The sequence below is a fragment of the Ochotona princeps genome, unplaced genomic scaffold (genome assembly GCF_030435755.1).
Source record: "Ochotona princeps isolate mOchPri1 unplaced genomic scaffold, mOchPri1.hap1 HAP1_SCAFFOLD_121, whole genome shotgun sequence".
NCBI lineage: Eukaryota > Metazoa > Chordata > Mammalia > Lagomorpha > Ochotonidae > Ochotona > Ochotona princeps.
The window spans coordinates 125,109-151,491 of NW_026696772.1; the positions used below are offsets into that span (position 1 = coordinate 125,109).

The following is a 26,383-nucleotide window of genomic DNA, read 5'->3' on the forward strand; positions in this document are numbered from 1 at the left end:
ACTGGGCGCTTGACGCAGCCCCACTGCTTTCCAGGCCTTCAGCAGGGGGCTAAGAAGGCCAAGAGGCTCCTGGGACAGAGGGAGCCAAAGAGGGCAGACACAGCACTGAGGGCCTGTAGACCAGGGGGCTTGCTGGGGAGAGCAGGAGAGCGCACGGTCAGTGTTGGGGAAGGATGGGCAGGGGAGGGCCCGGCAGGCAGGCCCCTGGACCTGCTGTCCTTCTGTGTGGGGAGGGCCCGGCAGACAGGCCCCTGGACCTGCTGTCCTTCTGTGTGGGGAGGGCCCGGCAGGCAGGCCCCTGGACCTGCTCTCCTGTGTGGGGAGGGCCCGGCAGGCAGGCCCCTGGACCTGCTCTCCTGTGTGGGGAGGGCCGGGCAGACAGGCCCCTGGACCTGCTCTCCTGTGTGGGGAGGGCCCGGCAGGCAGGCCCCTGGACCTGCTCTCCTGTGTGGGGAGGGCCGGGCAGACAGGCCCCTGGACCTGCTCTCCTGTGTGGGGAGGGCCGGGCAGACAGGCCCCTGGACCTGCTGTCCTTCTGTGTGGGGAGGGCCCGGCAGGCAGGCCCCTGGAATGCAGGCTGCAGTGGTGGTACAGGTGTGGGTGGCTGGCTGGGGCCTGTGACCCTGAGCCATGAGTTGGTCTCTTGCAGCCGCCCAGATGGAAGTGAAGAAGCCATTCATCCTGTCTTCCATGCGCCTCCCGCTTCTAGACACCAACAGCAAGGTAAAGCCACAGGCTCCCAAGCTCCCCTAGAACAGCAGGGACAGGGCAGCAGGGCCTGTGGCCACCCTTGACCCTGGCAGCCCGCTCAGCGCAGGTGCCCAGCCCATGTCTGCATCTCGTCGGTGCCATCCACCACACGTGACATTAGCACACGCTCCCTGCGGGCCCGCCACACGGCCCTGGCTGTGACCTACTGGGTCATACTTGCAGCACAAGAAGACACGTGTGAACTAGCCGGGGGGGGGGGGGAGTGAGAGGACCGCAGTGGGGGAAGGCCCTGCCTGTGAGTGTGCCCCTCCTCCACAGAACGTCTCTGCCCAGGGTGCTGTCAGGTGATCCCAGTCATGTGACCCCAGTGCAGAGGCCAGGCCCTCTCTGGGCACACCTTTGACCATCCGGACTACCTGGCAGGGTCCCGGGCTCAGGGCAGCAGGCTGCCTCACCCTCGGGCTGGCCTGGGCTTGCTCCGACAGGCCTTGTGGGGCTTTCACTGTGTCTGCGCAGAAGCCACTGTCACATAGTCCCATCACGCCTGTGGCAGGCTCCCCACTACGCAGCCACCCTGCCCCTCACATTCAGTGTGGACTCCCCTGGCGGGCTTGTCCCAGCGACCCAGCCGGGGCACGCCTGCAGCCCCGTGCTACCTGTCTGCTCTTGCAGGCATGGGGGCCAGCTGCAGCATTGGGGTCTGGGCAGGCTTCCGTGTGTCCTGAGGCCTCAGGGAGGTATACCTGGGTGCAGAGAGGACCCAGCCCTCACAGCAGGGAATGCCGGGGGCGGGGGAATGCGTGAGGGGGAACAGCCCAGGAGGGGTGGCGGACGTGTAAGCAGAAAACTGAATGCCAGCTGCAGGCCAGGCCTGTCACCCACAGTGCCACCCAGGAAGCCAGTTTTGACAACACCAGCCCCACAGCTCAGGTGGGGCAGATCTCGGATGGAGGGAATGAGCCGGTTGGCATCTCAGAGCACAGAGCCGTTTGGGGTGGGGCCTCAGCACTGAGGGTATAGCTTGGCACAGGATGAGAGAAAGGAGTAGGTCAGGCCTGGAACATGTGGGGCAGGAGGCCAGAGAGGGACTGACAGCTGTCCACAGCCGACAGGCAGGCATCAAGGCTGCTGGTGGGAGCGGAGGGCCTCTGGTGAGGGGCATGGTGTGGGAGCGGGTGCTGTCGGCTCCTGACTCATGCTAACCCCTTGGCTCTGGGCAGGTCAAGCGGGCCGTGGTACAAGTGATCAGTGCCATGGCACACCACGGCTACCTGGAGCAGCCTGGAGGCGAGGCGATGGTCGAGTACCTGGTGCAGCAGTGTGCGTTGCCCCCAGAGCAGGAGGTAAGGGGCCGCCCGGAAGCTGGGGGACCCTGGCCCAGGCGCCCTCTGTTGGCAGAGGCCGAGCGGCTCCAGAGGCAGCAGCGTGATCTGGCCGTGACCCTGAACTGCTGCCCTGCGCCTCGTGAGCAGCACAGGCTCACGAGCGTGGTGGCATGGTGGCCCTGCTGCCTGTGGCATGCTCCCAGCTAGCAGGGACACCCCTGTACTTCCTGTGGAATTAAGGTGGAAGGAGCCAGCTTCCCGCCTCTCTTGGCTCCTGGAAAAGTGTGTGGAAATTTGGCCGCATTCCTCCCCAAATGCTTGGCCAAGCTCCCAGATCGAGCCCCATGGGTCCACAGGGCTTGATTGGGCAGGACCGCGGAGGTGACCAGCCCTGGTGCCACAGCTTGGCCAAGGGTCCTGTGCCACAGGCTGGGTTGGGAGGGCTAGGAGGGTTGGGAAGACTGGGGGGGTAGCATTCCCCAGGGTGGGGCCGCCTCCCAGGAAAGTGGGCGTCAGAGCGTCAGGCAGCTGAGCCAGCCTGGCAGCCGTGACCCTTATGTCTGAATCCCCAGCTCTTGGTTCCGCCTGTATGCTGTGTACCCTCGGGCCTCTCTGCAACTCTCACCGTGGTGGAGAGGTTTGTGACCACACGAGCCATAGGTGTGGCGGGTCAGCAGAACAGGCCACCGTCCCATGGGTGACCCTCAGTTTCCCCAAGGATGTGAGCCCTGACACCTGCTGCTTCCCTTGTGGAAATGGAAGACAGAGTTGACTCCACTTGCAGGTGGTCCCTGGAGTCAGTCATGGGGCCAGGCAGGGAGGCAGGCCAGGCCAGGTGGTGCCAGGCGGGGCCAGGCAGGGGCCAGGTGGGGTTAGGCAGGGAGCTAGGTGGGGCCAGGTGGTGCCAGGCGGGGCCAGATGTGGCCAGGTAGGGGGCTAAGTGGGTTCAGATGTGGCCAGGTGGGGCCAGGCAGGGACCAGGTGGGGCCAAGTGGGGCTAGGCAGGGGGCTAGGTGGGGCCAGGTGGGGCCAGATGTGGCCAGATGTGGCCAGGTGGGGCCAGGCGGGGCCAGGTGGGGCTAGGCAGGGGGCTAGGTGGGGCTAGGTGGGGCCAGGTGGGGCTAGGTGGGGCCAGGTGGGGCCAGGTGGGGCCAGGTGGGGCTAGGCAGGGGGCTAGGCAGGGGGCTAGGTGGGGCCAGGTAGGGCCAGGTGGGGCTGGGGGGGGCCAGGTGGGGCTAGGCAGGGGGCCAGGTAGGGCCAGGCGGGGCCAGGTGGGGCTAGGCAGGGGGCCAGGTGGGGCCAGGCGGGGCTAGGCAGGGGGCCAGGCGGGGCCAGATAGCTGCCACTTGAGAAGATGGAGGATTCTGGAGCAGGTGGTAGTGAGGCTGCACAGCACTGCACCTGCCGTGGACATCACTGTGACATCACAGGGCTGAACTAATGGACGGAGGCCATGAGGGCTCGCCCCCACTGCGCGGCCCTGCTGTGTAGGGAGCATAGAGGCTGGGAGGGGTCAGGCTGCAGCCTTGCTGTTGGGGAGATGGCCGCGGACAGCCACTCTGGGCCCTGGGTGTGCATAAGTCTGTTTCCGCAGACACCAGCTGGGGCGAACGGCTGTCGCTGGCTGTGTGGCTATTTCCACCGCTGTTTCTGAGGATGAATTGTGCCTTTCTGTGGGGTCTCCTCCCAGGCGTCTGTCCTTCCAGGGCTGCTCCCACTGGAGCTCTTTCCGTTTCACTGTGAGCGGGTGCTGGCCATGGCTGCTTCCTGTGGCCTTGAGGGGCTGCTTGGGGTCTCCGGGTTCTGCACAGAGCTGCCTCCACGTGCCCCCTCAGGTCTGCCCACAGCCTGCGGTGGCACGCTGGAACAGAGGGAGAAGGGTTACCGTGAGGACGTGCCCTGTGATGTCCCCCAAGTGGTATATGTGTGCCCACTCTGACAGATGCTAAGTTAAACAGCTGGGTTTCTCCTGGGCCCAAATGGATGCAGCAGCTGGGGACAGGCCAGACCAGGAACCAGAACCCCGTCCAGGTCTCCAGGTGCAGGGCAGCCCCACGTTGTTGGCCATCTTGTTCCCTTGACATCCAGACACACTAGCAGGGAGCCAGCTTGGAAGTGGGGTGGCTGTGCCATGGCTAGCCTGCTGTGTAACCAAGCCCTCCCATTCCTGTAGTTTTGGTTATTGTGCTACATATAGTCTTTTTTTTCTTTAAAGATTTTACTTTTTTATTGGAAAGTCACATGTACACGGAAGAGGAGAGACAGAAAGATCTTCCGTCCATTGATTCACGCCCAAAGCAGCCCAATGGCCAGAGCTATGTTGATTCAAAGTCAGGAGCCAGGAGTCCAGGTTTCCCACATGTGTGCAGGGTCCCAAGGCTTTGGGCCGTCCCCCACTGCTTTCCCACACAAAAGCAGGAAGCTGGATGGGAAGTGGGGCCACTGGGATTAGAACCAGCGCCCGTATAGGATCCTGGTGCACACGAAGCGAGGACTTTAGCCACTACACCAGCATACCGGGCCCTAACTTTTAATTTTCTTTTTAATACTGTTTACATAGTTGGGTGAGATGCCCGCTCCTGTGGGCCTCTGGTCAGTGGGGAGAGTTGAGGTATGAAGGTGGGTGGGACACGTGTTTCTGTTTTTTTCTGTGTGGGAAGGGAGGGGACTGTCCGTCACTGTCAGTCTACAGCAGCACCCGAGGAGGACAGTCATCGGATGACACCTCAGAAACCCCGATGCCAGGGAGAGTGTCCTAAGGGGGTTACTGCAATAGTTTTGATAGTTTTGAGAAGTTGTTGGCTTCGTTGCATCAGGGTTGAGAAAATCTTTCTAAGATCTGTTAGCTGACCAAGTCCACCTCAGTGCATCCACAGGCCCAGGCACTGGCTGCAGAGCTCGGCCAGGAAAGTTGTCCAACTTGTTCTGCTTTCCATCCTAGCCTAGGGATTGTTGTGTCTGGACATGCTGTCCACCTCACCGGCATTGCAGCTGAGCAGTCCTAGTCCTCACACCTGCGCTGCAAGCTCAGACTGGGGCTAGAGTTGGAGTCCAGTTGTCTGGTTGCCCAGGGGGCTGACCTCAGACTTGACTCTTGTGTGCACCAGCCAGTGCACACTGGTGGATACAAGCTGCCAGGTCAGTTCGCCCAGTCCCAGCCCCATCGCTCATATGAAAGGATGGGTGCCCAGCCTAGCCTGCCACAGGCCCAGTCCTTGTACACACCAGGAGGAGCTATGGCCTGGTCATGGTGAGGCCCCCGATCATCCCTACCAGGCCAGCCCCGAGTCCTGGCTTGGCACCTGCTGGCCTATGCTATGGCCCGATGCGGCCATCCCCCGTCCTGTCTGGGTCTCATGCACATCCGACAGTGCTGTCACCCATGGGAGCTGCAGCCTAGCAGGGTAGCACCCACAGTTCCCCTGCCCGGCCTGCTCCCAGCTCTGGACCGTACACTTGCCGGAGGATACTGCTACCCATCCTGACATGACTCATGCCAGTGAATGCTATGGGCTGGCCCGGCTGCTGCTTTCCAGTGCTGTTCCTGAAGTTCCCCTACCAGGCCTTCTCTGGCTCCAGGGCTTGTGTGTGCCAACAGGTGCTGCAGCCCAGGCTGGCATGACCCGTCTCCAGCCCTGGCTGCTGTGCCAACTGGCAGAAGATGTATGTGGCATGGCAGTGGAGAGCTGGTCTCATTCATGAAGGAGCGCATGGTTGATTTAACGTCTGAGACGCTGCCTGGTCAAGGCAGTTGTTCATGTATCACAGGTTCAGTGTGCTGGTGGCTTGTGCTACGATAGATGCTGGCCTGAAGTCTTCCTGTTCTGTCATTGGTATTCTTCATACATCATGTATACGTGTGCCCACGAGTGCACATTTCTTTACTAACTCATTTGAGAGGAAAGGATATTATTTTGAAAGCAGATGGAGAGGGAGAGAGATCTGTCCAGTGGTTCACTCCAGCACTGTCTGCAGGAGCTGGGACTGAGCTAGAATGAAGCCGGGACCTGAGCACACAGTCAGGTCTCTCCCTGAGCTACCCTGGGCTGCCCTCACCCGGGCACTCAGTCAGGGTCTCTCCTGGGCTGCCCTCACCCGGGCACTCAGTCAGGGTTTCTCCTGGGCTGTCCTCACCCGGGCACACAGTCAGGGTCTCTCCTGGGCTGCCCTCACCCGGGCACAGTCAGGGTCTCTCCTGGGCTGCTGTGACCCGGGCACACAGTCAGGGTCTCTCCTGGGCTGCCCTCACCCGGGCACACAGTCAGGGTGTCTCCTGGGCTGTTGTCACCCTGGCACACAGTCAGGGTCTCTGCTGGGCTGCCCTGACTCGGGCACTTGATCAGGGTCTCTTCTGTGCTGCTGTGACCCGGGCACACAGTCAGGGTCTCTCCTGGGCTGCTCTGACTTGGGCACACAGTCAGGGTCTCTCCTGGGCTGCCCTCACCCGGGCACACAGTCAGGGTCTCTCCTGGGCTGCCCTCACCCGGGCCACAGTCAGGGTCTCTCCTGGGCTGCCCTGACCCGGGCACACAGTCAGGGTCTCTCCTGGGCTGCTCTGACTCGGGCACACAGTCAGGGTCTCTCCTGGGCTGCCCTGACTCGGGCACACAGTCAGGGTCTCTCCTGGGCTGCCCTGACCCGGGCACACAGTCAGGGTCTCTCCTGGGCTGCTCTGACTTGGGCACACAGTCAGGGTCTCTCCTGGGCTGCCCTCACCCGGGCACACAGTCAGGGTCTCTCCTGGGCTGCCCTGACCCGGGCACTCAGTCAGGGTCTCTCCTGGGCTGCCCTGACTCGGGCACACAGTCAGGGTCTCTCCTGGGCTGCCCTCACCCGGGCACACAGTCAGGGTCTCTCCTGGGCTGCCCTGACCCGGGCACTCGATCAGGGTCTCTCCTGGGCTGCCCTGACCCGGGCACTCGATCAGGGTCTCTCCTGGGCTGCCCTCACCCGGGCACACAGTCAGGATCTCTCCTGGGCTGCCCTGACCCGGGCACACAGTCAGGGTCTCTCCTGGGCTGCCCTGACTCGGGCACACAGTCAGGGTTTCTCCTGGGCTGCTGTGACCCGCGCACACAGTCAGGGTCTCTTCTGGGCTGCCCTCACCTGGGCACACAGTCAGGGTCTCTCCTGGGCTGCTGTGACCCAGGCACACAGTCAGGGTCTCTCCTGGGCTGCCCTCACCTGGGCACACAGTCAGGGTCTCTCCTGGGCTGCCTTGACCCAGGCACACAGTCAGGGTCTCTCCTGGGCTGCCCTCACCTGGGCACACAGTCAGGGTCTCTCCTGGGCTGCTGTGACCCAGGCACACAGTCAGGGTCTCTCCTGGGCTACCCTGACCCGGGCACTCGATCAGGGTCTCTCCTGGGCTGCCCTGACCCGGGCACACAGTCAGGGTCTCTCCTGGGCTGCTGTGACCCGGGCACACAGTCAGGGTCTCTCCTGGGCTGCCCTGACCCGGGCACTCGATCAGGATCTCTCCTGGGCTGCCCTGACCCGGGCACTCGATCAGGGTCTCTCCTGGGCTGCCCTGACCCGGGCACACAGTCAGGGTCTCTCCTGGGCTGCCCTGACCCGGGCACACAGTCAGGGTCTCTCCTGGGCTGCCCTGACTCGGGCACACAGTCAGGGTTTCTCCTGGGCTGCTGTGACCCGCGCACACAGTCAGGGTCTCTTCTGGGCTGCCCTCACCTGGGCACACAGTCAGGGTCTCTCCTGGGCTGCTGTGACCCAGGCACACAGTCAGGGTCTCTCCTGGGCTGCCCTGACCCGGGCACACAGTCAGGGTCTCTCCTGGGCTGCCTTGACCCAGGCACACAGTCAGGGTCTCTCCTGGGCTGCCCTCACCTGGGCACACAGTCAGGGTCTCTCCTGGGCTGCTGTGACCCAGGCACACAGTCAGGGTCTCTCCTGGGCTACCCTCACCCGGGCACTCGATCAGGGTCTCTCCTGGGCTGCTGTGACCCAGGCACACAGTCAGGGTCTCTCCTGGGCTGCCCTCACCTGGGCACACAGTCAGGGTCTCTCCTGGGCTGCCCTGACCCAGGCACTCAGTCAGGGTCTCTCCTGGGCTACCCTGAGCCATCACTGCCACTTTCTGGGGTACAGTTAGCAGGACACAGGGATTGTAAGTGGGGTGCCTCAGTATTGTTCTGGGCATCCCACACAGTGGCAGTGCTACTGGCAGTGCCCAGTGCCTGCCCCTTTTAATTCCTTTAGTCATTAATTAACCCAAATATTTCCTGTTATCTGTAAAAGTCTGCGGGTAAGTCATGGTTCACATCTGCTGTAGGCTCGCTGTTTGGGGGCCGGTGCGGTGGTATAGTAGGTAGCCCCAGCCTGCGGTCCTGGCACCCCATGTGGGTGCAGGTAGTAGTTCTGGCTGCTCCACTTCTATTCCAGCCCCTGCTGGTGGCCTGGGGAGCAAGGACGGCCTGAGTTTTATTTTTATTACAAAGTCAGATATACAGAAAGGAGGAGAGACAGAGAGGAAGATCTTCCGTCCGATTATTTGCTCCCCAAGTGGCCGCAATGACTGGAGCTGAGCCAATCTGAAGCCAGGAGCCAGGAGCTCTTCTGGGTCTTCCACGCAGGTGCGGGGTCCCAAGACCTTGGGCCCTCCTTGTCTGCTTTCCCAGGACACAAGCAGGGAGCTGGATGGGAAGCAGGGCCGCTGGGATTAGAACTGGCACTCATGAGGGATCCTGGGCATGCAAGGCGAGGACCTTAACCACTACACTATCGTGCCGGACCCCTAAAGATCTATTTTTCTCTCTGTCCTTCCGTCTCTGTGACTCTGTCTTTCAGATAATTCAATAAATCTTTAAGAAAACCAAGTGGGCGACTTAGCTGTGTTGTTACGTTGGCCTAGCCAGCTGGAGTGCTGCTCCTCCAGGTGTTGGCCTGTGGCCAGGCTTCCATGGCTGTTTGTGAGGCCATCCATCATCGGTGCTGCTGGGAAGGCGCGTGCGTGCTCACTGCCCTTTCTGGGCACCTAGACTAACCCAAGCTCTGAGCCCCATTCCAGTTTTTTGCTGATGGGTGCCTGGGTGGGAGCAGTACATGATAACCTAAGTAACTGAGTCTTGGCCACCTGGTCAGCTCTAACTCTAGCTCCCAGCTCCCACTCCCAGCTCCCGCTCCCACTCCCAGCTCCAACTCCTACTCTCAGCTCTATCTCCAGCTCTCAGCTCCAGGTCCCAGCTCAGCTCCTGCTCTCAGCTCCAGCTCCGGCTCCTGCTCTCAGCTCCAGCTCCTGCTCCCAGCTCCTGCTCCCACTCCCAGCTCCTGCTCCCAGCTCCTGCTCTCAGCTCCTGCTCCTGCTCTCAGCTCCCAGCTCCAGCTCCTGCTCCCAGCTCCCAGCTCCAGCTCCCACTCCCAGCTCCAGCTCCCAGCTCCCACTCCCAGCTCCCACTCCCAGCTCCTGCTCTCAGCTCCAGCTCCTGCTCTCAGCTCCTGCTCTCAGCTCCAGCTCCTGCTCTCAGCTCCTGCTCTCAGCTCCAGCTCCTGCTCCCAGCTCCTGCTCTCAGCTCCAGCTCCTGCTCCCAGCACCCACTCCCAGCTCCAGCTCCCAGCTCCAACTCCTGCTCTCAGCTCCAGCTCTCAGCTCCCAGCTCCCAGCTCCAGCTCCCACTCCCAGCTCCAGCTCCCAGCTCCCACTCCCAGCTCCTGCTCTCAGCTCCAGCTCCTGCTCTCAGCTCCTGCTCTCAGCTCCAGCTCCTGCTCCCAGCTCCTGCTCTCAGCTCCAGCTCCTGCTCCCAGCTCCAGCTCCTGCTCCCAGCTCCAGCTCCTGCTGTCTGCTCCCACTCCCAGCTCCTGCTCCCAGCTCTAGCTCTCAGCTCTAGCTCCCAGCTCTAGCTCTCAGCTCCAGCTCCAGCTCATGTTCTCAGCTCTAGCTCCTGCTCTCAGCTCTAGCTCCAGCTCCTGCTCTCAGCTCCAGCTCCTGCTCTCAGCTCCAGCTCCTGCTCTCAACTCTAGCTCCAGCTCCTGCTCTCAGCTCCAGCTCCTGCTCTCAGATCTAGCTCCAGCTCCTGCTCTCAGCTCCAGCTCCAGCTCCTGCTCTCAGCTCCAGCTCCTGCTCCTGCTCTCAGCTCCAGCTCCAGCACCCACTCCCAGCTCCAGCTCCCAGCTCCCACTCCTGCTCTCAGCTCCAGCTCTCAGCTCCCAGCTCCAGCTCCCACTCTCAGCTCCAGCTCCCAGCTCCCACTCCCACTCCCAGCTCCTGCTCTCAGCTCCAGCTCCTGCTCTCAGCTCCTGCTCTCAGCTCCAGCTCCTGCTCCAGCTCCTGCTCTCAGCTCCAGCTCCTGCTCCCAGCTCCTGCTCTCAGCTCCAGCTCCTGCTCCCAGCTCCAGCTCCAGCTCCCAGCTCCCACTCCCAGCTCCTGCTCTCAGCTCTAGCTCCTGCTCTCAGCTCCAGCTCCTGCTCTCAGCTCCTGCTCTCAGCTCCAGCTCCTGCTCCCAGCTCCTGTTCTCAGCTCCTGCTCCTGCTCCCAGCTCCAGCTCCTGCTCCCAGCTCCAGCTCCTGCTGTCTGCTCCCACTCCCAGCTCCTGCTCCCAGCTCTAGCTCCCAGCTCTAGCTCCCAGCTCTAGCTCTCAGCTCCAGCTCCAGCTCATGTTCTCAGCTCTAGCTCCTGCTCTCAGCTCTAGCTCCAGCTCCTGCTCTCAGCTCCAGCTCCTGCTCTCAGCTCTAGCTCCAGCTCCTGCTCTCAGCTCCAGCTCCTGCTCTCAGCTCTAGCTCCAGCTCCTGCTCTCAGCTCCAGCTCCTGCTCTCAGCTCCAGCTCCAGCTCCTGCTCTCAGCTCCAGCTCCAGCACCCACTCCCAGCTCCAGCTCCCACTCCTGCTCTCAGCTCCAGCTCCTGCTCTCAGCTCTAGCTCCAGCTCCTGCTCTCAGCTCCAGCTCCAGCTCCTGCTCTCAGCTCCAGCTCCAGCACCCACTCCCAGCTTCAGCTCCCAGCTCCAACTCCTGCTCTCAGCTCCAGCTCTCAGCTCCCAGCTCCAGCTCCCACTCCCAGCTCCAGCTCCCAGCTCCCACTCCCAGCTCCTGCTCTCAGCTCCAGCTCCTGCTCTCAGCTCCTGCTCTCAGCTCCAGCTCCTGCTCCCAGCTCCTGCTCTCAGCTCCAGCTCCTGCTCCCAGCTCCAGCTCCTGCTCCCAGCTCCAGCTCCTGCTGTCTGCTCCCACTCCCAGCTCCTGCTCTCAGCTCTAGCTCTCAGCTCTAGCTCCCAGCTCTAGCTCTCAGCTCCAGCTCCAGCTCCTGTTCTCAGCTCTAGCTCCAGCTCCTGCTCTCAGCTCCAGCTCCTGCTCTCAGCCCTAGCTCCAGCTCCTGCTCTCAGCTCCAGCTCCTGCTCTCAGATCTAGCTCCAGCTCCTGCTCTCAGCTCCAGCTCCAGCTCCTGCTCTCAGCTCCAGCTCCTGCTCCCACTCCCAGCTCCCAGCTCCAGCTCCCAGCTCCAACTCCTGCTCTCAGCTCCAGCTCTCAGCTCCCAGCTCCCAGCTCCAGCTCTCAGCTCCCACTCCCAGCTCCTGCTCTCAGCTCCAGCTCCTGCTGTCTGCTCCAGCTCTCAGCTCCAGCTCCAGCTCCCAGCTCCCAGCTCCCACTCCCAGCTCCTGTTCTTAGCTCCAGCTCCCAGCTCCCACTCCCAGCTCCCAGCCTAGCTACTGGGGCACTTGCGGTAGCAGATGGGAGAGCCACCTATGGACTAGTTGTGTGGACCTCTCTTTGCCTTTTAAACAAAATGACAAGTGAAAGTGTACTAGTCTGTGTATCTGTCATAGAGACTTCTTTATTCAAGGTCGTTGTGCCCCTGTGTTCTCAGGAATTACAAGGTCTCTGGTCTTGAGCCTTGGCACTTTCTCTTGCCCCTCAGTTTTATTCTTTGGTATCTAGCTTCCCAAGGAACCTTGGTGCATCCCCCAGATCCTGCTGGGGCGCATTTGAGAGCCATGTTCATGGAGGTTGTCTGCTCCCGTGCAGGCATTGCAGCGCTGAGCCAGTGATGATTAGGAAGCGCTCCAGTGCGCTTCACACTCAGGATGAACACTGAGCCAGGGCAAGCTGTCCTCCTGGGTGACAATGGCACAGTGCCTCCACAGGGCTGGTCGGGAGTTGCCCTGCTGCGTGCCTGGATGTGGAGCCCTTGTCAGGCCTGGTCACACCTGTGCCCCTCCTGTCCAGCCTGGTGCACCACCCCACTGTCCTTTTGCCTTGTCCCTCCGCAGCTAGACCCTGACCCCGAGGATGTCCCAGCCGACAGCGTCAGGGCGGTCAGCGTACGCACCCTCTACCTGGTCAGCACCACTGTGGACCGGATGAGCGATGTACGTGAGTATACAGGGTGCCCTTCCAGCAGGAGCCCACCGCCCACTCTCCCGGTGCTGTGGGCAGTGAATTTGCATGCCTGCAGTCCCTCGATTGGCTCACACCTCTGCAGCTCCTTCCTGCTCACATCCCTGTGTGCTGGGTGTACTGCAGAGCCCACACCCCAGAGCCCTCTCTCCCCAGGTTCTGTGGCCGCACCTCCTTGAGTTCCTCACTCCCGTCCGCTTCACTGGGGCCCTGACCCCGCTCTGCAGGAGCCTGCTGCACCTGGCATTGAAGAGGCAGGAGGCAGGAGCTGACGCCTTCCTCATCCAGTTTGATGCCCATGGTAAGTGTGCAAGGCACCCCGCCTGGCCCGGCCAGGCCCAGCGTGGAGGGCTGTGGTGGGTGGGGGGTGACCATCTCCTTGCCTCCTCTCTGTAGGGAACCTCCCGTCTCCCTATGCCGTCACCACGAGACTTCTGGTAAGCCATATTTGGCTGTTGCTGTGCTGGGAGATGGTCTGGTGGGGGTGGACCCTGCTCCCTGCTCTCCCCCACCTCCACCCGTGTGGGCCGTGCTGCTACACCTGACAGCTCCCGGGGCCCTAATCCTGCTTGCTGTGACCCAGGTTGTGTCTGCCAACCCCTACCTGGGGGACGGGCGTGGGACAGCCTCACTACGACTCCTACATGTGCTGCACCCCAACATCCACCCTTTGCTGGGTCAGTATTGGGACAGTGCAGTGCCCCTGCTCCTGAAGCATCTGGACGGTAAGGCTCGGGTCAGCGGGGCGGGTCCTGGGCAGGGCGGCACCTAAGGTGCCCATCCTGTGCATTATCATCAGGGACCATGGTTTCTGCTGTGTATCCATAAGGGCCTGGGCTGGCCAAAGCCACCCTGCCCGGTCACTAGAGAGGTGGCCAGGGCCGGGCTGGCTGCTGAGTCCTAGCAGCTCTGGGAAGTGGGCCAGGCCTGGAAAGGGCCACTGGGCTGAGAGCCCTGGACACTGTGGTTTCAGAGCACACTGAGGAAACGCTGTCTCAGAAGGAGTGGGAGGCTCGGCTGCTGCTGGTGAGAGCCTGGGCTGGCCTGGGGGCGAGTGTGCAAGGGGAATCCCAGGCCGTCTGAGCAGCCCCGAGGCCCAATTCCAACCCCGTGAGCTGCCCCGACCGTGCAGGCCTTTGCCAGCATGGCCCTGGCCCTCACAAGCAGCTGTCCAGTTCCTGCAGGACACCCTGGCTGCTGTCTCGGACAACACATGGGTCTGCCAGCTGAGCTTGGAGATGTGCAAACAGCTGGCCTACTATGACGGGGCTCCCCGGGAGAAGGTGAGGGCTTCTGTGCTGACATGACCGACAGAAGTGGGGAAAGGCCCAGGCTGCCTCCCAGGGACTGACAGACCACAGGGAGCCCCACGCTGGCCTGACCCACAATCCCTGCCACTTGGGTGGAATGGGGTCCCTGTTGGATGGTCCCACTGTTGGTGTTTCAGAACTTCCTGTACAAGTGTGTAGGGGCCACCCTGCGTGCTGCGTCCAGCAAGGAGGTGGTGAGGAAACACCTGAGGGAGCTGCTGGAGAATGCCAGATACCAGGAGGAGGCAGAGCGCGAGGTGGGCACAACCTCCCCCAGCTGACTGGCACGTGTGCATGTGTGTGCAGCGTGTGTACAGTGTGTGTGCAGCGTGTGTGTGTGTCTCCCCACAGGGCCTTGCCTGTTGCTTCGGGCTCTGTGCTGTCTCTCACCTTGAGGACACACTGGCCCAGCTGGAGGACTTCAGCAGGTCAGATGTATCCCGCAGGTCCATCGGCATCCTCAACATGTTCAAGGTTTGGGCTCTGGTGGATAGCTGGGCTGGGACAGGAGCCTCGGGTGTCTGGGGGTTGGCCCGAGCGCGGCAGGGTAGGGGACACAGAATGTGTGAGGAGAGGGCCTCCAGTGGCTGGACACTGGACAGGGGCCCTCGCACCTCCACGTCCTGCCTCTGGTGACCGTCGCACACACAGGATTGTGCTGAGGTAAAACAGGCCAGGGGTTCAGGTTGTTGGGAGCCAAGCACTGTGACTTCTGACCTTGGCCCATTTCATCTGCCTCTTGGTCTCCTGTGGACCTGAGCCTGGCCAGCTGTGTATCCCCAGGGATGTGTGTCCACCTGCTGGGCCATGAATCTGCATCACTGGCTGGCCCTGGGCCCCTTTCTGGGAAGCCTCAGAATGTTGGGATCTTGTGGGCCTGTGCCCAAGGCTCCCTTCCCGGGAGTGTTGCCAGCGGCCCAGTGAGTCCCTGGCCTCTGGCCTGCCAGGACCGGAGCGAGAAGGAGGCGGACAGGGTGAGGTGTGCGCTGGTCCTGTGCTACGGGCACGTCGCATCCCAGGCGCCCCGCGAGCTGCTGCTGGCCAAGGTGGAGTCCGACATCCTCCGGAACATGTTCCAGGCCTTTAGCACCAAGGTGGGCACCGCGGGCAAGTGGGCGGTAAGGGCACACCAATGACAGCATTGTCCATCCTGACCGCCTCCTTTCATCACTCAGGTTCTGGGAATAAAGGTAGACAGCAAGGTACAGTGGGGACGGAGGCGGGCCCTGCTCTCGCTCACTGTCGCTCCCTCCCTCTGAGGGTCTCCCAGGCCAGCTGGGCGGCAGGGCGGGGAGGGTGTGCAGGTTCTCTTCTGCATCCGCACTTCTCCAGAGCCTCTCAGCCGAGCACTGCCAACCTAGGGGTGGCCCCTGACTGGGAGCGTGGTGTCTGCTTCCCACACACAGGCCCCAGGCTGCTCCTCTGAGAGCCAGGAAGGAGGGTGCACTGGGAGGGCAGGCATTGGGGCCCCTGAAATCCATGTGGCTGTGCCCTCAGGACCCTGCCCTGAAGCAGTGCCTGGTCCAGAGCCTGTACATGGTGTGCCAGGCTGTGCACAGCGGCGCGCAGGCCGGCAGCTTCCAGTTCTGCAGGAAAGCAGAGCTGGTGGCCCAGCTGATGGTGAGTGCTGGGAACAGGCTCCCTGGGCCAGAGGGCACAGGCAGAGCCGGGAGGAGAACCGACAGTGGCCCCAGGCTGAGTCTTGCGGCTGTTCAACAGGAGTTCGTCAGGGCGGAACCCCCAGACTCCCTGCGAACACCCATCCGGAAGACAGCCATGCTCACCTGTGCCTGTCTGGTGTATCCTCCCTGTGTGTGCACCTGCCTGCCAGGACAGTCCTGGGCCAGCAGCGCAGCAAGCCCACTGTCTCTGTGCCTGTAGGGACTGGGCGGGAAGGAGCGGGTGTGAGGTCTGTGCCAGGGACCTTAACTGGCAGCGCAGCTCCCTGGAGCCGGCACTGGAGGAGCAGGCCCAGGCAGACATGGCCCGCGGCTGCCTGCACAGCATCATGGCCCTGCCACCTGAGCCCCAGGAGGAAGACGCCAGCTGCTGGGAGGTAGGCCTGGGCTCCCCCTTCCCCCGCCCCATCCCCGGGCCGCAGAAAACCCTTGTGGGCATGGCCGCCTGACCATCCTTGCAGCTCCTGTACCTGGACAGCCTGAGTGCCCTGGAGGACTTGTTGCGGAGTTTGCTACGAAGTAACATGACGCCCCACGGTTTACAGGTCATGGTGGAGGTATGTGCGGGCCCTGCCACAACCACTGCCATGCCTCTCACCACCCCCGTGGGGCCACCCCGGGCACCCTGCGGCCTGGCCGGGCGCTGAGCTAGCCCTCGGTGCCCATGTGTCTGCCCTGGCCCAGCACCTGCGTGAATCCCTCTCTCCCAGCACCTGAGCCCGTGGATCAAGTCCGCAAGGGCCCACGAGCGGGCGCGGGCCTTGGCCCTCAGTGCTGCTCTGCTGCGCCACTTCCTGGAGCACTTGCGTGTCAGCGTGAGTCCTTGGGGCCCCCAGGGGTGGCCCAGGGTCAGATGCTGGCACGCACCATCTGCCAGGGCTCTAGGACTTTTTCTAAAACTCCCCAGTGCTTTGCCTTGGGTGGGCGTGGCTGGTGTGTCCCCTTGACGTGAACAGGGCTGGCGTGTCCCTGGGTGGGACCTGCCTCTCCTGGCCTAGCCTGTCGGCTGCTCTGGCCTGACCCGCACCTCTATCGTCAGGCTGCCTTGGGTGGGGCCCAGGTACCCCTGTACCTGTGCCAGACGTGGGGCTGCTTGGGCAGACCTCACCGCTCAGCCCTTGGGAGTGTCAGGACCTGGGGTGACCCCTTGGGCAGGTCAAAAGAGCTGGGTGTCCTGTCTTCTTGCTGCTCATGTCACAGGCCGTCCGTCTACACACACCTGCTCTCTCCTAGGCACCTACGAATACATGTGTGTGCTCAGTACCAGGTGTCTGGATGTGTGTGTGTGTGTGTGTGTGTGCGCGCACACCTGGTGCTGTGGGCTCTGGTACAGGGAGCTTGCCAGCCCCATGCCAGTGCCCCCTGCCCAATTCTGGCCTCCAGCTCTGGCTTCGTCCCCAGGCCCTGGTGCCCTTCCACAACCTGGGCTTACTGGTCGGCCTTTTCTCTCCACGGTGTGCGGACCTGAGGCCTGCCAGTCGCCAGGAGGCCGTGGACTGCGTGTACCTGCTGCTGTACCTCCAGCTGGCCTACGAGGGTGTGCCTGGGGCAGGGCTGAGCTGGGGGTGGGGGTGGCCTGGGGGCGGTCCTCGGCCTGACTTCCTCTCCATCCGTCTCCTGCTCAGGCTTCTCCCGAGACCACCAGGATGACGTGGTGGAAAAGCTCCCCCCACTCAAAGAGGGCCTCAAGCACCCAGATCCCACCGCCCTCCTGTACACTTGCCACAGCATTGCCCAGGTACCCAGGAGGCTTCCAGGGCACTGTGTGCAAGAGGGGTGCTGTGGTTAGGAGAGGCCTGGCAGTGCCTGCCACCTCAGCCCTGTCCACTGCCCACCTCAGGTGTGGGGCTGCCACCCACGGGCCTGCCCACTGTGCCCACCGCAGGTGTGGGGCTGCCACCCGCGGGCCTGCCCACTGTGCCCACCGCAGGTACCCGCGGGCCTGCTCATTGTGCCCACCGCAGCTGTGGGGCTGCCACCCGCAGGCCTGCCCACTGTGCCCACCGCAGGTGTGGGTCCCTGGAGCAGCTGCTGGAAACTGGGATGCACCAGAAATGCCACTTGCTTGAGACGTGTGTCCTTCGGAGCATGACTGTGAGGCAGGGGAATGGGGTCTGCCTCGAGGAAAGGCCAGGGCTCTCCCCGCCACACCCTGTCTGTCCCTGTCCTCCCTGGGCCCAGGCTGTCCCTGAGTTGCCTGCCCTCCCACCTGAGAGCCCCAGCCGGTTGAAAGTGGCCTTTGGTGCCAAGAAGCCCTGTGTCCAGCAGAGAACAGAGGGAGGAGTGGGTGACTGGCTTCTCTGGCACACGGCCAGTCAGGCCATGGGGCTCCGCGGTCCTGCCTGTCCCCTTGACCTTCCCGTGGGCACGCTGACAGCCAGCGCCGCTGCCCTTGGCCTTCCCCGACCTGGCGGGCAACCAAGGCCCCACAAAGCAGCATCTTAGCCTCCTTGTTCCGAGACACCCACAGTGGCTACCTCGGGCCTTCTGCTGCCCGTCCCGAGTCCCTGCTAGGGCCAGATCTACAGCGTCACCCTTTCCCTGCCCATCAGGTTGTGGCCAGGCGCCTCCCGCCAGACCAGCTCATCAGTTTGTTGCTGACCATGTTTGAGGGGCTTGCGGACCCTGACAAGAGCTGCTCTCGTGCTGCCATGGTCATGATCAACTGCCTGCTGCAGGAGCGAGGTGGGGCGCTGCAGGAGAAGGTGAGCCCCCCAGTGGGTGGCCCCCACTCTGCCCTGGGCTGGCTTCTGCGCCCTACCCCGTGGGTGGCCCCCACAGCTCAGCCCTGTCACCTCTCCCAACCACACTAGGGAGTTGGATGGGATGAGGAGGAGGTAGAGTGCTGGGAATCGTCCCAGTGCCTCCCCACCTCCCACAGGCTGCAGCCAAGTCCCCGTGCCTGCAGCGATTAGAAGGGCTAGAGAGGTGGGCTGGCTCTCGGGTGGAATCCAGCCTTGGAGCAGAGAAGCAGTGGCAGGGCAGGGACACAGCTGCCAGTCCTGGAAGGTGCAGTTCTCTGCTGACTTCCATGGGGTGTCACTTCTTCACATGGTGAGCTCCATATCTTCCAGATCCAGACCTCTGTTGGATTTCTGGGCAGTGCAGGGGTGTGTGTGTGTGGGCAGTGAAGGGGTGTGTGTGGGCACTGCAGTGGTATGTGTGTGCACGCAGTGCAGGGGTGTGTGTGTGCAGTGCAGGGGTGTGTGTGTGCAGTGCAGGTGTGTGTGTGTGCAGTGCAGGTGTGTGTGTGTGCAGTGCAGGTGTGTGTGTGGGCAGTGCAGGGGTGTGTGTGGGGGCAGTGCAGGAGTGTGGGGGGCAGTGCAGGAGTGTGTGTGGGCAGTGCAGGGGTGTGTGTGGGGGCAGTGCAGGAGTGTGTGTGAGCAGTGCAGGGGTGTGTGTGCGCGCGCAGTGCAGAGATGTGGGGGGGCAGTGCAGGGGTGTGGGGGGGCAGTGCATGGGGGTGTGTGTGTGTGAGCAGTGCAGGGATGGGTGTGTCGGGGCAGTTCAGGTGTGTGTGGGGGCAGTGCAGGGGTATGTGTGGGCAGTGCAGAGGTGTGTGTGTGCAGTGCAGGGCTGTGTATGTGGGCCGTGCAGGGGTGTGTTTGTGTGTGGGCAGCGCAGGGGTGTGTGTGAGCAGTGCAGAGGTGTGTGTGTGATGGAGGTGATGGGCCAGGCCAGATGGGTGGCCACAGGGGCTGTGATTGGTCCCTGGGCAGTGAGACTACATGCTCTTAGGTGTCCCTGCAGTGCGTGCCTGGGTGTGTGCCGTGGACGTGGGATTGTGGGATCACGGTGAAGTTTATGTATCTGTAAGGTTGAAGAGGGAAGGCAGACAGTCAGAGGGTTCCAGTGGCCAAGCTGAAGCCAGGAACCAAGCACTCCAATCTGGATGTGTTGGGCCAAAAATGCTTTTTAAAAATGAATTCTGGGGCCTGGCAGTGTGGCCTAGTGCCTAAGTCCTCGCCCTGAACGCGCCGGGATCCCACATGGGCGCCGGTTCTAATCCCGGCAGCTCCACTTCCCATCCAGCTCCCTGATTGTGGCCTGGGAAAGCAGTCGAGGACGGCCCAAGGCTTTGGGTTCCTGTACCCGTGTGGGGGACCTGGAGGAGGTTCCAGGTTCCTGGCTTTGGATTGGCGCAGCACCGGCCGTTGGCGCTCACTTGGGGAGTGAATGATCGGATGGAAGATCTTCCTCTCTGTCTCTCCTCCTCTCTGTATATCCGCCTTTCCAAAAAAAAAAAAAAAAAGAATTCTGGGCCCAGCGTAGTAGCCTGGTGGCTGAAGTCAACACGCTACACACACCAGGATCCCATATGTGCACCGGTTCTAATCCCGGCAGCCCCACTTCCCATCCAGCTCCCTGCTTGTGGCCTGGGAAAGCAGTGGGATGGCCCAAAGCCTTGGGACCCTGCACCCATGTGGGAGACCCTAAAGAAGCTCCTGGCTCCTGATCTGCTCGCTCAGCTCCGGCCATTGCAGCCAGGGACTACCCAAGGGAGCACCAGTTACAACAGCCCCTGCTGAGTGCCTGTGCTCAACGCTCCTGGCTCCTACGGCCAGCCTCCTGGGAGGCAGCCGGTGGCAGCTGGAGCTGGCATAGCTGCCCCGGCAGACCACCAGAACGGAGTGCTTGGCCACTGGAACCTCTGACCATGTCTACCGCTTCAGATACATAAACTTAACCACGATCCCACAGTCCATGGCACACACCAGACCAGGATCCAGGTACTTAATCTCTGTCTCCCAGTGTGAGGACTGGGCCATCCTCCACTGCTTCCCTAGGTGCACCACGGGAGCTGGACAGGCACGCCCGTGGGCTGCCAGCATCGCAGGCGCTGGCTGTGCCGAGCGAACCACAGCAGCAGCCCCAGATCAGTGAGATGGCCGGCAGCCGAGTCTCCCTGTTGCCTGACTTCATCCAGTTGGCTTGTCTTTTTTTTTTTCTTTAAGTTTATTTTATTTGAAAGGCCAAGTTAAGGGCAAACAGCAAGCCTGAATGTGTGTTTGGGAGCACGACATTTTTCAGTGGGTAACTTTCAGTTGCCTCTCTGGCCAGGCTTTGGTGTCCCATCTAAGAAGACACTAGAACCCTGCCTCATACTGCTTGTGCGGGTCTGGGCCTGTTCCTGGTGAAGCGGCCTCTGCCCGCGGGCGCCCGAGCTCCCCGCACAGTCCAGCTGGAGCTGGGGCCCGGTCCATGGCTGCCAGATGTCTAGTCTCTTGACACCGAATACGAAAACCCGGTTCTGTGGCCAGAGGCCAGCCCCTGCCCCTCCCAGCACGGTCCCAGGTGTCGGTGTGTGGAGGGCTGCACACAGGACACACGGAGACGCCAGAGACTCTGCGAACTGAGTAGGATGTGCAGACAGACCCAAGGAAACGAGGAGGCTGCAGCTGCAGCCGATGGGCCGGGGGACACGGAGCTGAAGGGGCAGGGCTGGGCAGACCAGTGCCAGGCGCCTCCTCCACACATGCAGCTGTGGACATGCCCCCGGAGAGGGAACGCTGCTGGCCTGTGAGGAGGATGTGGTGCTGTGGCTGCTAGTCCGTCCCAGCCCATGTGTTGGGAGTCCCAGTGGGCACCTCCTGGCTGCTGAACCAGTGAATGGAGGATGTCACAGGGAAACACACGGTCTACAAAGGAACGTTGCCCACATGCGTGCCGTCGCATCATGCTCCCAGCGAAGCCAGCACAAGGAGTGCCACCCAGTGACTCCCCGTGCTACACCCAGACCAGGCCGGCTGAAGGGACAGGAAGTGGGTTACCGGTTAGAGTGTGGGGACGGGACGTCCCAGGACTCACTTCTGCTGTTGCTGGAACACCAACCTGTGTCCCCACCTGTGGTCCAGCAAGGCCCAGGGCTACGGTCACGATGGACTGCTGTCCAGCAAGGCCCAGGACTGTGGTCACGATGGACTGCCATCCAGCGGGGCCTGGGGACAGGCATGGGGCGGGGCTGCCATCCAGCGGGGCCTGGGGACAGGGATGGGAGGCAGAGAGTGCTGGCTGTGCCCAATACGGTGGCCCGCTGAGTGCAGTCCAGGGCTGTGGTAGGTCCTTCTGTCTGTCCAGGGAAGGCGTGTGGATAGACAGACTGGGCTGTAAGCAGAAGCCACTTGTCCCACCACTGCTGCTCTGCAGTATGGGAAGAGCTGGCCGAGCTCCCCAGGTCCCCACCCTGAGGTGGGGGGAGCTGCCCAGTTGTGGCCTAGCTCCTACTGGGAGGACTTGTCCTGGCCACCTGGGCCACCGCCGTGGAGCTGTGTTGGCCGTAGACAAGGAGCAGGCTCATACTGCCCCCTGCTGGGCAGTGACCTGTCCCACACTGCACCATCCACAGGGACACCGCTGGCACACAGGGCTTCTGTCCTGCCAAGGCCATCCAGAAGGATGATGCTAGCCCTGGGCCTGGGGACATGGGTGGGTGGCCATGTTCCCAGAGTGCCCTGGGCACCAGGACCCAGTGCGATGAGAACCTGGCCTGGATGAGGCCCCTGGGGGTAGGCCTTGCAGGAAGCCACCCCTGGAAGGTCCCCTTCCCTCACCAGGCCAACTCGCAGCCTCAGCCCTCATCCCCTGTATGTGAGCGCAGAGCACCAGAGGTGGCGTGCCATGTTTCTGGGGACCCCCACTCCCTGCTGACCACGCTCCGTGTCGCCTGCAGGTCCCTGAGCTTGTGAATGTGCTGCGCTGCAAGCTGCGGGAGGCCCCCGAGGAGCACGTGCTGCCAGCGGCCCAGCACAGCGTGTACCTGCTGGCCAGCCAGCACTGTGCCGCCGTGGTGTCCAGCCTCCTCGGCAGCACCCTGCCCTTCGACAGGTACCCCACCCGAAAGCCTGCTTCCTGCCAGCCACTGCTGCTTGCCAGCCCTCCCCCTGGGGCACACCCCTGCCCTGCTTCTGCTGGGGTACAGTGCCCGCGGCCCTCCCCTGCTCTTCCCAGGACTGCCTGCCGATCGGCCTTGGGGCCACGCTGTTATTTATCGGGATGGCAGAGTTACAGAGCAGACAGACCGTTCCCAGATGCTGGCAAGAGCTGGGGCTGGGCCAGGCTGAAGCTCAGCTCTCCAGCTGGCCCTCTGCCCTGAATAAGGGACCCCAGGAACTCTGGCAGCAGTGCAGGCCTCCCATTCGTGTGGCCCACTGTGTCACAGTGTGAGAGTAGGTGCCAGGGACAGATGACCTGTGACACAGCACAAGAGGACATGTGATATGGCCCACCCCTGCCCTGGGCACAGCCGAGTAGGACCTGCACATGGTGTCTGAGGTGGCAGGTCCCTGCAAGCCACACCCCTCGCGGCTGACATCCGCAGTGGGGCCCACTTGCACTCACCTGCCAGACATGTAGTTCCACTTGGCAGTGGGCATGGGCTCCATGGGGCGAGCCACCCCGAGGCCCCGGCTGTGGTCTGGGCCGTGCCTTCCCTTGCCCTGGCAGTAGCCAGGACCCCTCTCTGCTGTCCGAGCTCTGGCCACAGGCCCTTAGTGCTCAGGAACCCCCTTTCCCAGGACATTGGTCCCCCATCCAGGCTGGCACTTGGCTGCCACACCCATACAGGCCCTTCAGCCAGGGCCCACTGGGCCACCACTGGGAACCACGGGATGTGGGCAGGCAGGTCCACGTGCAGGGCTCAGCAGGCCTTGTTGGCTTAGGTTCTATCTTCCTGTTCTTGCTGATGTTTTCAAGTTTGTTGTTTATTTCTGTAAGCCAGCATGGCTGCTGCTCCCCAGCGCCTTTCCTCCAGGGAGACCACGCTCCCCCTATGGGCCCCGTCCCCCACCCTGCAGGCTGCGGCCACCTGCCCCTGGGGAGGACAGGCATGGGCAGGCTGGCAGCCAGGAGGCAGGGCCAGCAGAGGCTCATTTCTGTCTCCTTCCTGCAGCCACACCTGTGCCCTGTGGCGGGCACTGGCTGTGGAGCCGGCTCTCAGCACCCGGGTCCTGGGACTGCTCCTGGACAAGCTGGCCAAGGACGTGCCCTTTAAGGAGAGCAGGACCTTCCTGCCAGGCAGCACTGCAGACCGAGTGGCCACGCTACTGCCCCTCGCGGTGAGCGCAGCTGGCCAACCCCGCCCAGGCTCCTGGTGCCCTCACAGGTGTTGGCCCCGAGGGAACCCACATCACATCTTATCCTTCAGAAAAAACAAAAATCCCAGCTTGGCAGCATCTTGAGCTGTGAAACACCTGGGAGGACTGCCCTTCCCCCTTCCCAGAAGAGCTGGCCTGGCCCCACCCCCCAGGGAGTGCCCACTGAAGGGTCTCAGGCCTGTCTGGGTGCTGCCCCTCCCCAGGCCACCTGTGCACTCCGAGAGGTCGTGTCTGCCCCCGCGTCTGGGCCCGCAGTGCTGCAGCTCTTTCCACAGCTCTTCGTGGGCCTTCTGCTGCGGGTCAGCTGCACCGTGGGTGTCCAGCTGCCCCGGAACCTGCAGACCAAGGAGAGGAGGGGTGCCGCCTCGGCTGCCGGAAGCCTGGAGCCCTGCAGGTAACCCCAGCACTTGTGAGCCTGGCAGGAGGAGGGGCCCATGGAGAAAGGGTGGGCCCTCACTGTGGGGCAAGGCCTCGGCCCCAGCCCCTCAGCTGCTATGGCCAGGAGGCTGGAGTTATTGCATGGGTGGCGGGCAGCTCCTGGGCTGCCCCTGTGGCTAGTCTTGACATCTTGAACTACTCCTAGCAATACCCACCACCTTCTCTCAATCCTGGCTCTGGGCTTGGGTGTGTACTGCAGCCACCCCACTGTCCTCACAGCCCCAGCAGGGCCTCCCAGACCCCAGTGGGCCCATTGCGCTGCCCCCAAGTGTGGGCATGGGCGTTAGCAGGCTGACTGGGGCCTGATGGGTGAGGCAGTCTGTTGGCTGTGGCTGTTCTGTCCACTTGTGCCTGTGCTGGGAGGCCTGTCTGCACTCTGGTCTGAGCCTGGACAGAAGCTGCCTGCATGACAGGCTCCAGGAACCCCAGGGACTGCCCAAGGTGGAGACTCTGAGGCCAGGGAGAGGTGGCCAGTGGCTGGGCCCTTCCCTGGACGCGGGTTGGCCCCTGGTCAGGTGCTGCCCTGGCACTGAGCCGTGTCACCCCCCAGCTCTGCGGTGGAGGCTCTCAGGGCCGTGCTGCTTCAAGGCAGTTGCAAGGACGTGGAGCAGTGCCTTGAGCAGGACGGGGGCTGGGCACTGCTGAGGACCTCTGCGGGCCACGAAGAGGGAGTCAGCCGCCTGGCCAGGTGAGCCCTGCCACCTGGGGACCTGGAGCCCTCAGCATGTGGGGGCAGAATGCTAGAGCTCCACGGGGAGTCCAGACACCTCCCGCTCCCCACACCTCTCCCGGCCTCCTTCCCAGCGCCATGGCCAGGTACGCAGGCCCCCGGCTCCCCCTGGTGATGAAGTCCCTGGCATGCCCACAGGGCAGCCTGCTCGAGGTCCAGAGGGTTACCTGCACTGCCTTTCTGGCTGAGGTATGATCCACGAGAGCCCTCCAAGCCCACTGGGGACCCGTAGCTGTGTGCCTGGTCCAACTGGCCCCACCGCAGCCCTGCCCTGCTGGCACATCAGCCGCTCCTTGTGTCCTCCCACCCCCGCCATGCTCAGTGGGCTGCACACATGGGCAGTGGGAGCTGGCTGACCTGACACGGCCCCTCTGCCCCCAGCTGCTCAGCAGTAATGTAGCTGATGACCTGACCCTCCTGGAGTCGCTGCTGGATAGCCTGGTGGCGTGGCAGCAGGACCCCTGTGTGGGCGTGCGGCGGCTGGTGCTCCGCGGTCTGTCTAACATGGTCTCCGGCTGCCCTGCTAAGGTGTGGCCCAGGGCCAGGGCTGTGGGTGGGGCTGTGGGCCGCTTCACAGCCTGGGGACCTTCAGAGCATACGGCTCCTCCAGGTGCAGGCCCACGGCCCGCTGTTGCTCACAGCCATGGTCAGTGGCCTGGATGACGGCGACCACCCCCACAGCCCGGTTGCCCTCGAGGCCATGGCGGGGCTGGCGCGGCTGGTGGACCTGGTGGAGCTGCGATCTGTCCTGCTGCACGTGGCCATCCGGATCCGGCCCTTCTTCGACAGTGTACGTACCCACCCCACCCCCCGGCAGGGGCATCCTTCCAGCCCTGTCCTGGCACCAACACAGCCAGGGCTGATGCTGGCCACACCCACAGGAGCAGGTGGAGTTCCGGACGGCATCCATCCGCCTCTTTGGGCACCTCAGCAAGGCGTGCCACGGGGCCTGCAAGGACGTGTTCCTGGAGCAGGTGGTGGGGGGGCTGGCTCCCCTGCTGCTCCACCTGCAGGACCCGCAGCCCCCCGTGGTGGGCGTGAGTAGCCAGTGGGGCAGGGTCGAGGCAGGGAGGTTGGGCCAGTGGGTCGAGGCTCAGTGCCCGCCCCACAGGCCTGCAGGTTTGCGCTGCGCATGTGTGTCCCCAACCTGGACTGTGAGCAGTTGGAGGCCGTGTTCCGGCAGCACCTGCAGGAGGGCCGCAGCCTGCACTTCGGGGAGTTCCTCAACGCTACCTGCCGGCTCCTGGTGAGGCGGAGTGGTACCCGGGGTAGGGTGGTGCCCGGGTGGGCTGCCTGCAGAGCCGGCCCGGACCAAGCTCGCTCTGCGCAGATGCGCGGCTTCCCGGACCTGCTGGGCCGCCTGGTGAGCACCAGCCTCTTCTACTTCAAGAGCAGCTGGGAGGGCGTGCGCGCTGCAGCCCCACTATTCACCGGTGAGCAGCCTGGCCCGGCTAGCCCGCCGGCCCTCCGGCCCCTGACGCTCAGCCCAGCCCGCAGGCCCCTGATGCCCCGCCTGCCCGCCCGCAGGGTTCCTGGTGCTGCACGCGGACCGGGAGTTCCTCCCGCAGGTGGACCTGGAGCAGCTGCTGGCGGGTAATCCGCCCCCCCCCCCCCCCCGCGGCCCTCTGACCCTGAGGCCGGGCACCCAGAGGCCCACTAACTGTCCTGGGTTTCGGGATTTTTCCTTGCCGCTGGTGACCTCATCCTCTCTAGTAACTCACGGAAACTTCCGAACTGTTCCAGAGAGCTTAAAAA

The 26,383-nt window shown here is 63.1% G+C and overlaps 1 protein-coding gene across 6 annotated transcripts in view; it reads left to right on the forward strand.

The window, feature by feature from the left end:
• MROH1 (maestro heat like repeat family member 1) overlaps nt 1-26,383 on the forward strand; it is a 39,537-nt gene that overhangs the window by 12,909 nt on the left and 245 nt on the right. The window contains exons 11-41 of one of the 6 annotated variants that reach the window (XM_058659429.1): nt 650-723; nt 1,932-2,054; nt 12,252-12,350; nt 12,535-12,679; nt 12,775-12,815; nt 12,962-13,103; nt 13,352-13,404; nt 13,554-13,661; nt 13,826-13,945; nt 14,040-14,162; nt 14,636-14,782; nt 14,864-14,890; nt 15,186-15,308; nt 15,408-15,487; nt 15,630-15,744; nt 15,829-15,924; nt 16,078-16,182; nt 16,769-16,904; nt 16,993-17,105; nt 17,920-18,072; nt 22,038-22,192; nt 23,256-23,421; nt 23,664-23,854; nt 24,449-24,586; nt 24,703-24,817; nt 25,010-25,156; nt 25,239-25,418; nt 25,510-25,665; nt 25,740-25,874; nt 25,959-26,061; nt 26,156-26,221. In XM_058659429.1, coding sequence (XP_058515412.1) covers nt 650-723; nt 1,932-2,054; nt 12,252-12,350; nt 12,535-12,679; nt 12,775-12,815; nt 12,962-13,103; nt 13,352-13,404; nt 13,554-13,661; nt 13,826-13,945; nt 14,040-14,162; nt 14,636-14,782; nt 14,864-14,890; nt 15,186-15,308; nt 15,408-15,487; nt 15,630-15,744; nt 15,829-15,924; nt 16,078-16,182; nt 16,769-16,904; nt 16,993-17,105; nt 17,920-18,072; nt 22,038-22,192; nt 23,256-23,421; nt 23,664-23,854; nt 24,449-24,586; nt 24,703-24,817; nt 25,010-25,156; nt 25,239-25,418; nt 25,510-25,665; nt 25,740-25,874; nt 25,959-26,061; nt 26,156-26,221 — 3,675 coding nt within the window. Of the gene's footprint in view, nt 1-649; nt 724-1,931; nt 2,055-12,251; nt 12,351-12,534; nt 12,680-12,774; nt 12,816-12,961; nt 13,104-13,351; nt 13,405-13,553; nt 13,662-13,825; nt 13,946-14,039; nt 14,163-14,635; nt 14,783-14,863; nt 14,891-15,185; nt 15,309-15,407; nt 15,488-15,629; nt 15,745-15,828; nt 15,925-16,077; nt 16,183-16,768; nt 16,905-16,992; nt 17,106-17,919; nt 18,073-22,037; nt 22,193-23,255; nt 23,422-23,663; nt 23,855-24,448; nt 24,587-24,702; nt 24,818-25,009; nt 25,157-25,238; nt 25,419-25,509; nt 25,666-25,739; nt 25,875-25,958; nt 26,062-26,155; nt 26,222-26,383 lie in introns of those variants that run through there. The other 5 variants (XM_058659433.1, XM_058659431.1, XM_058659432.1 and 2 more) reach the window with 5 other exon arrangements.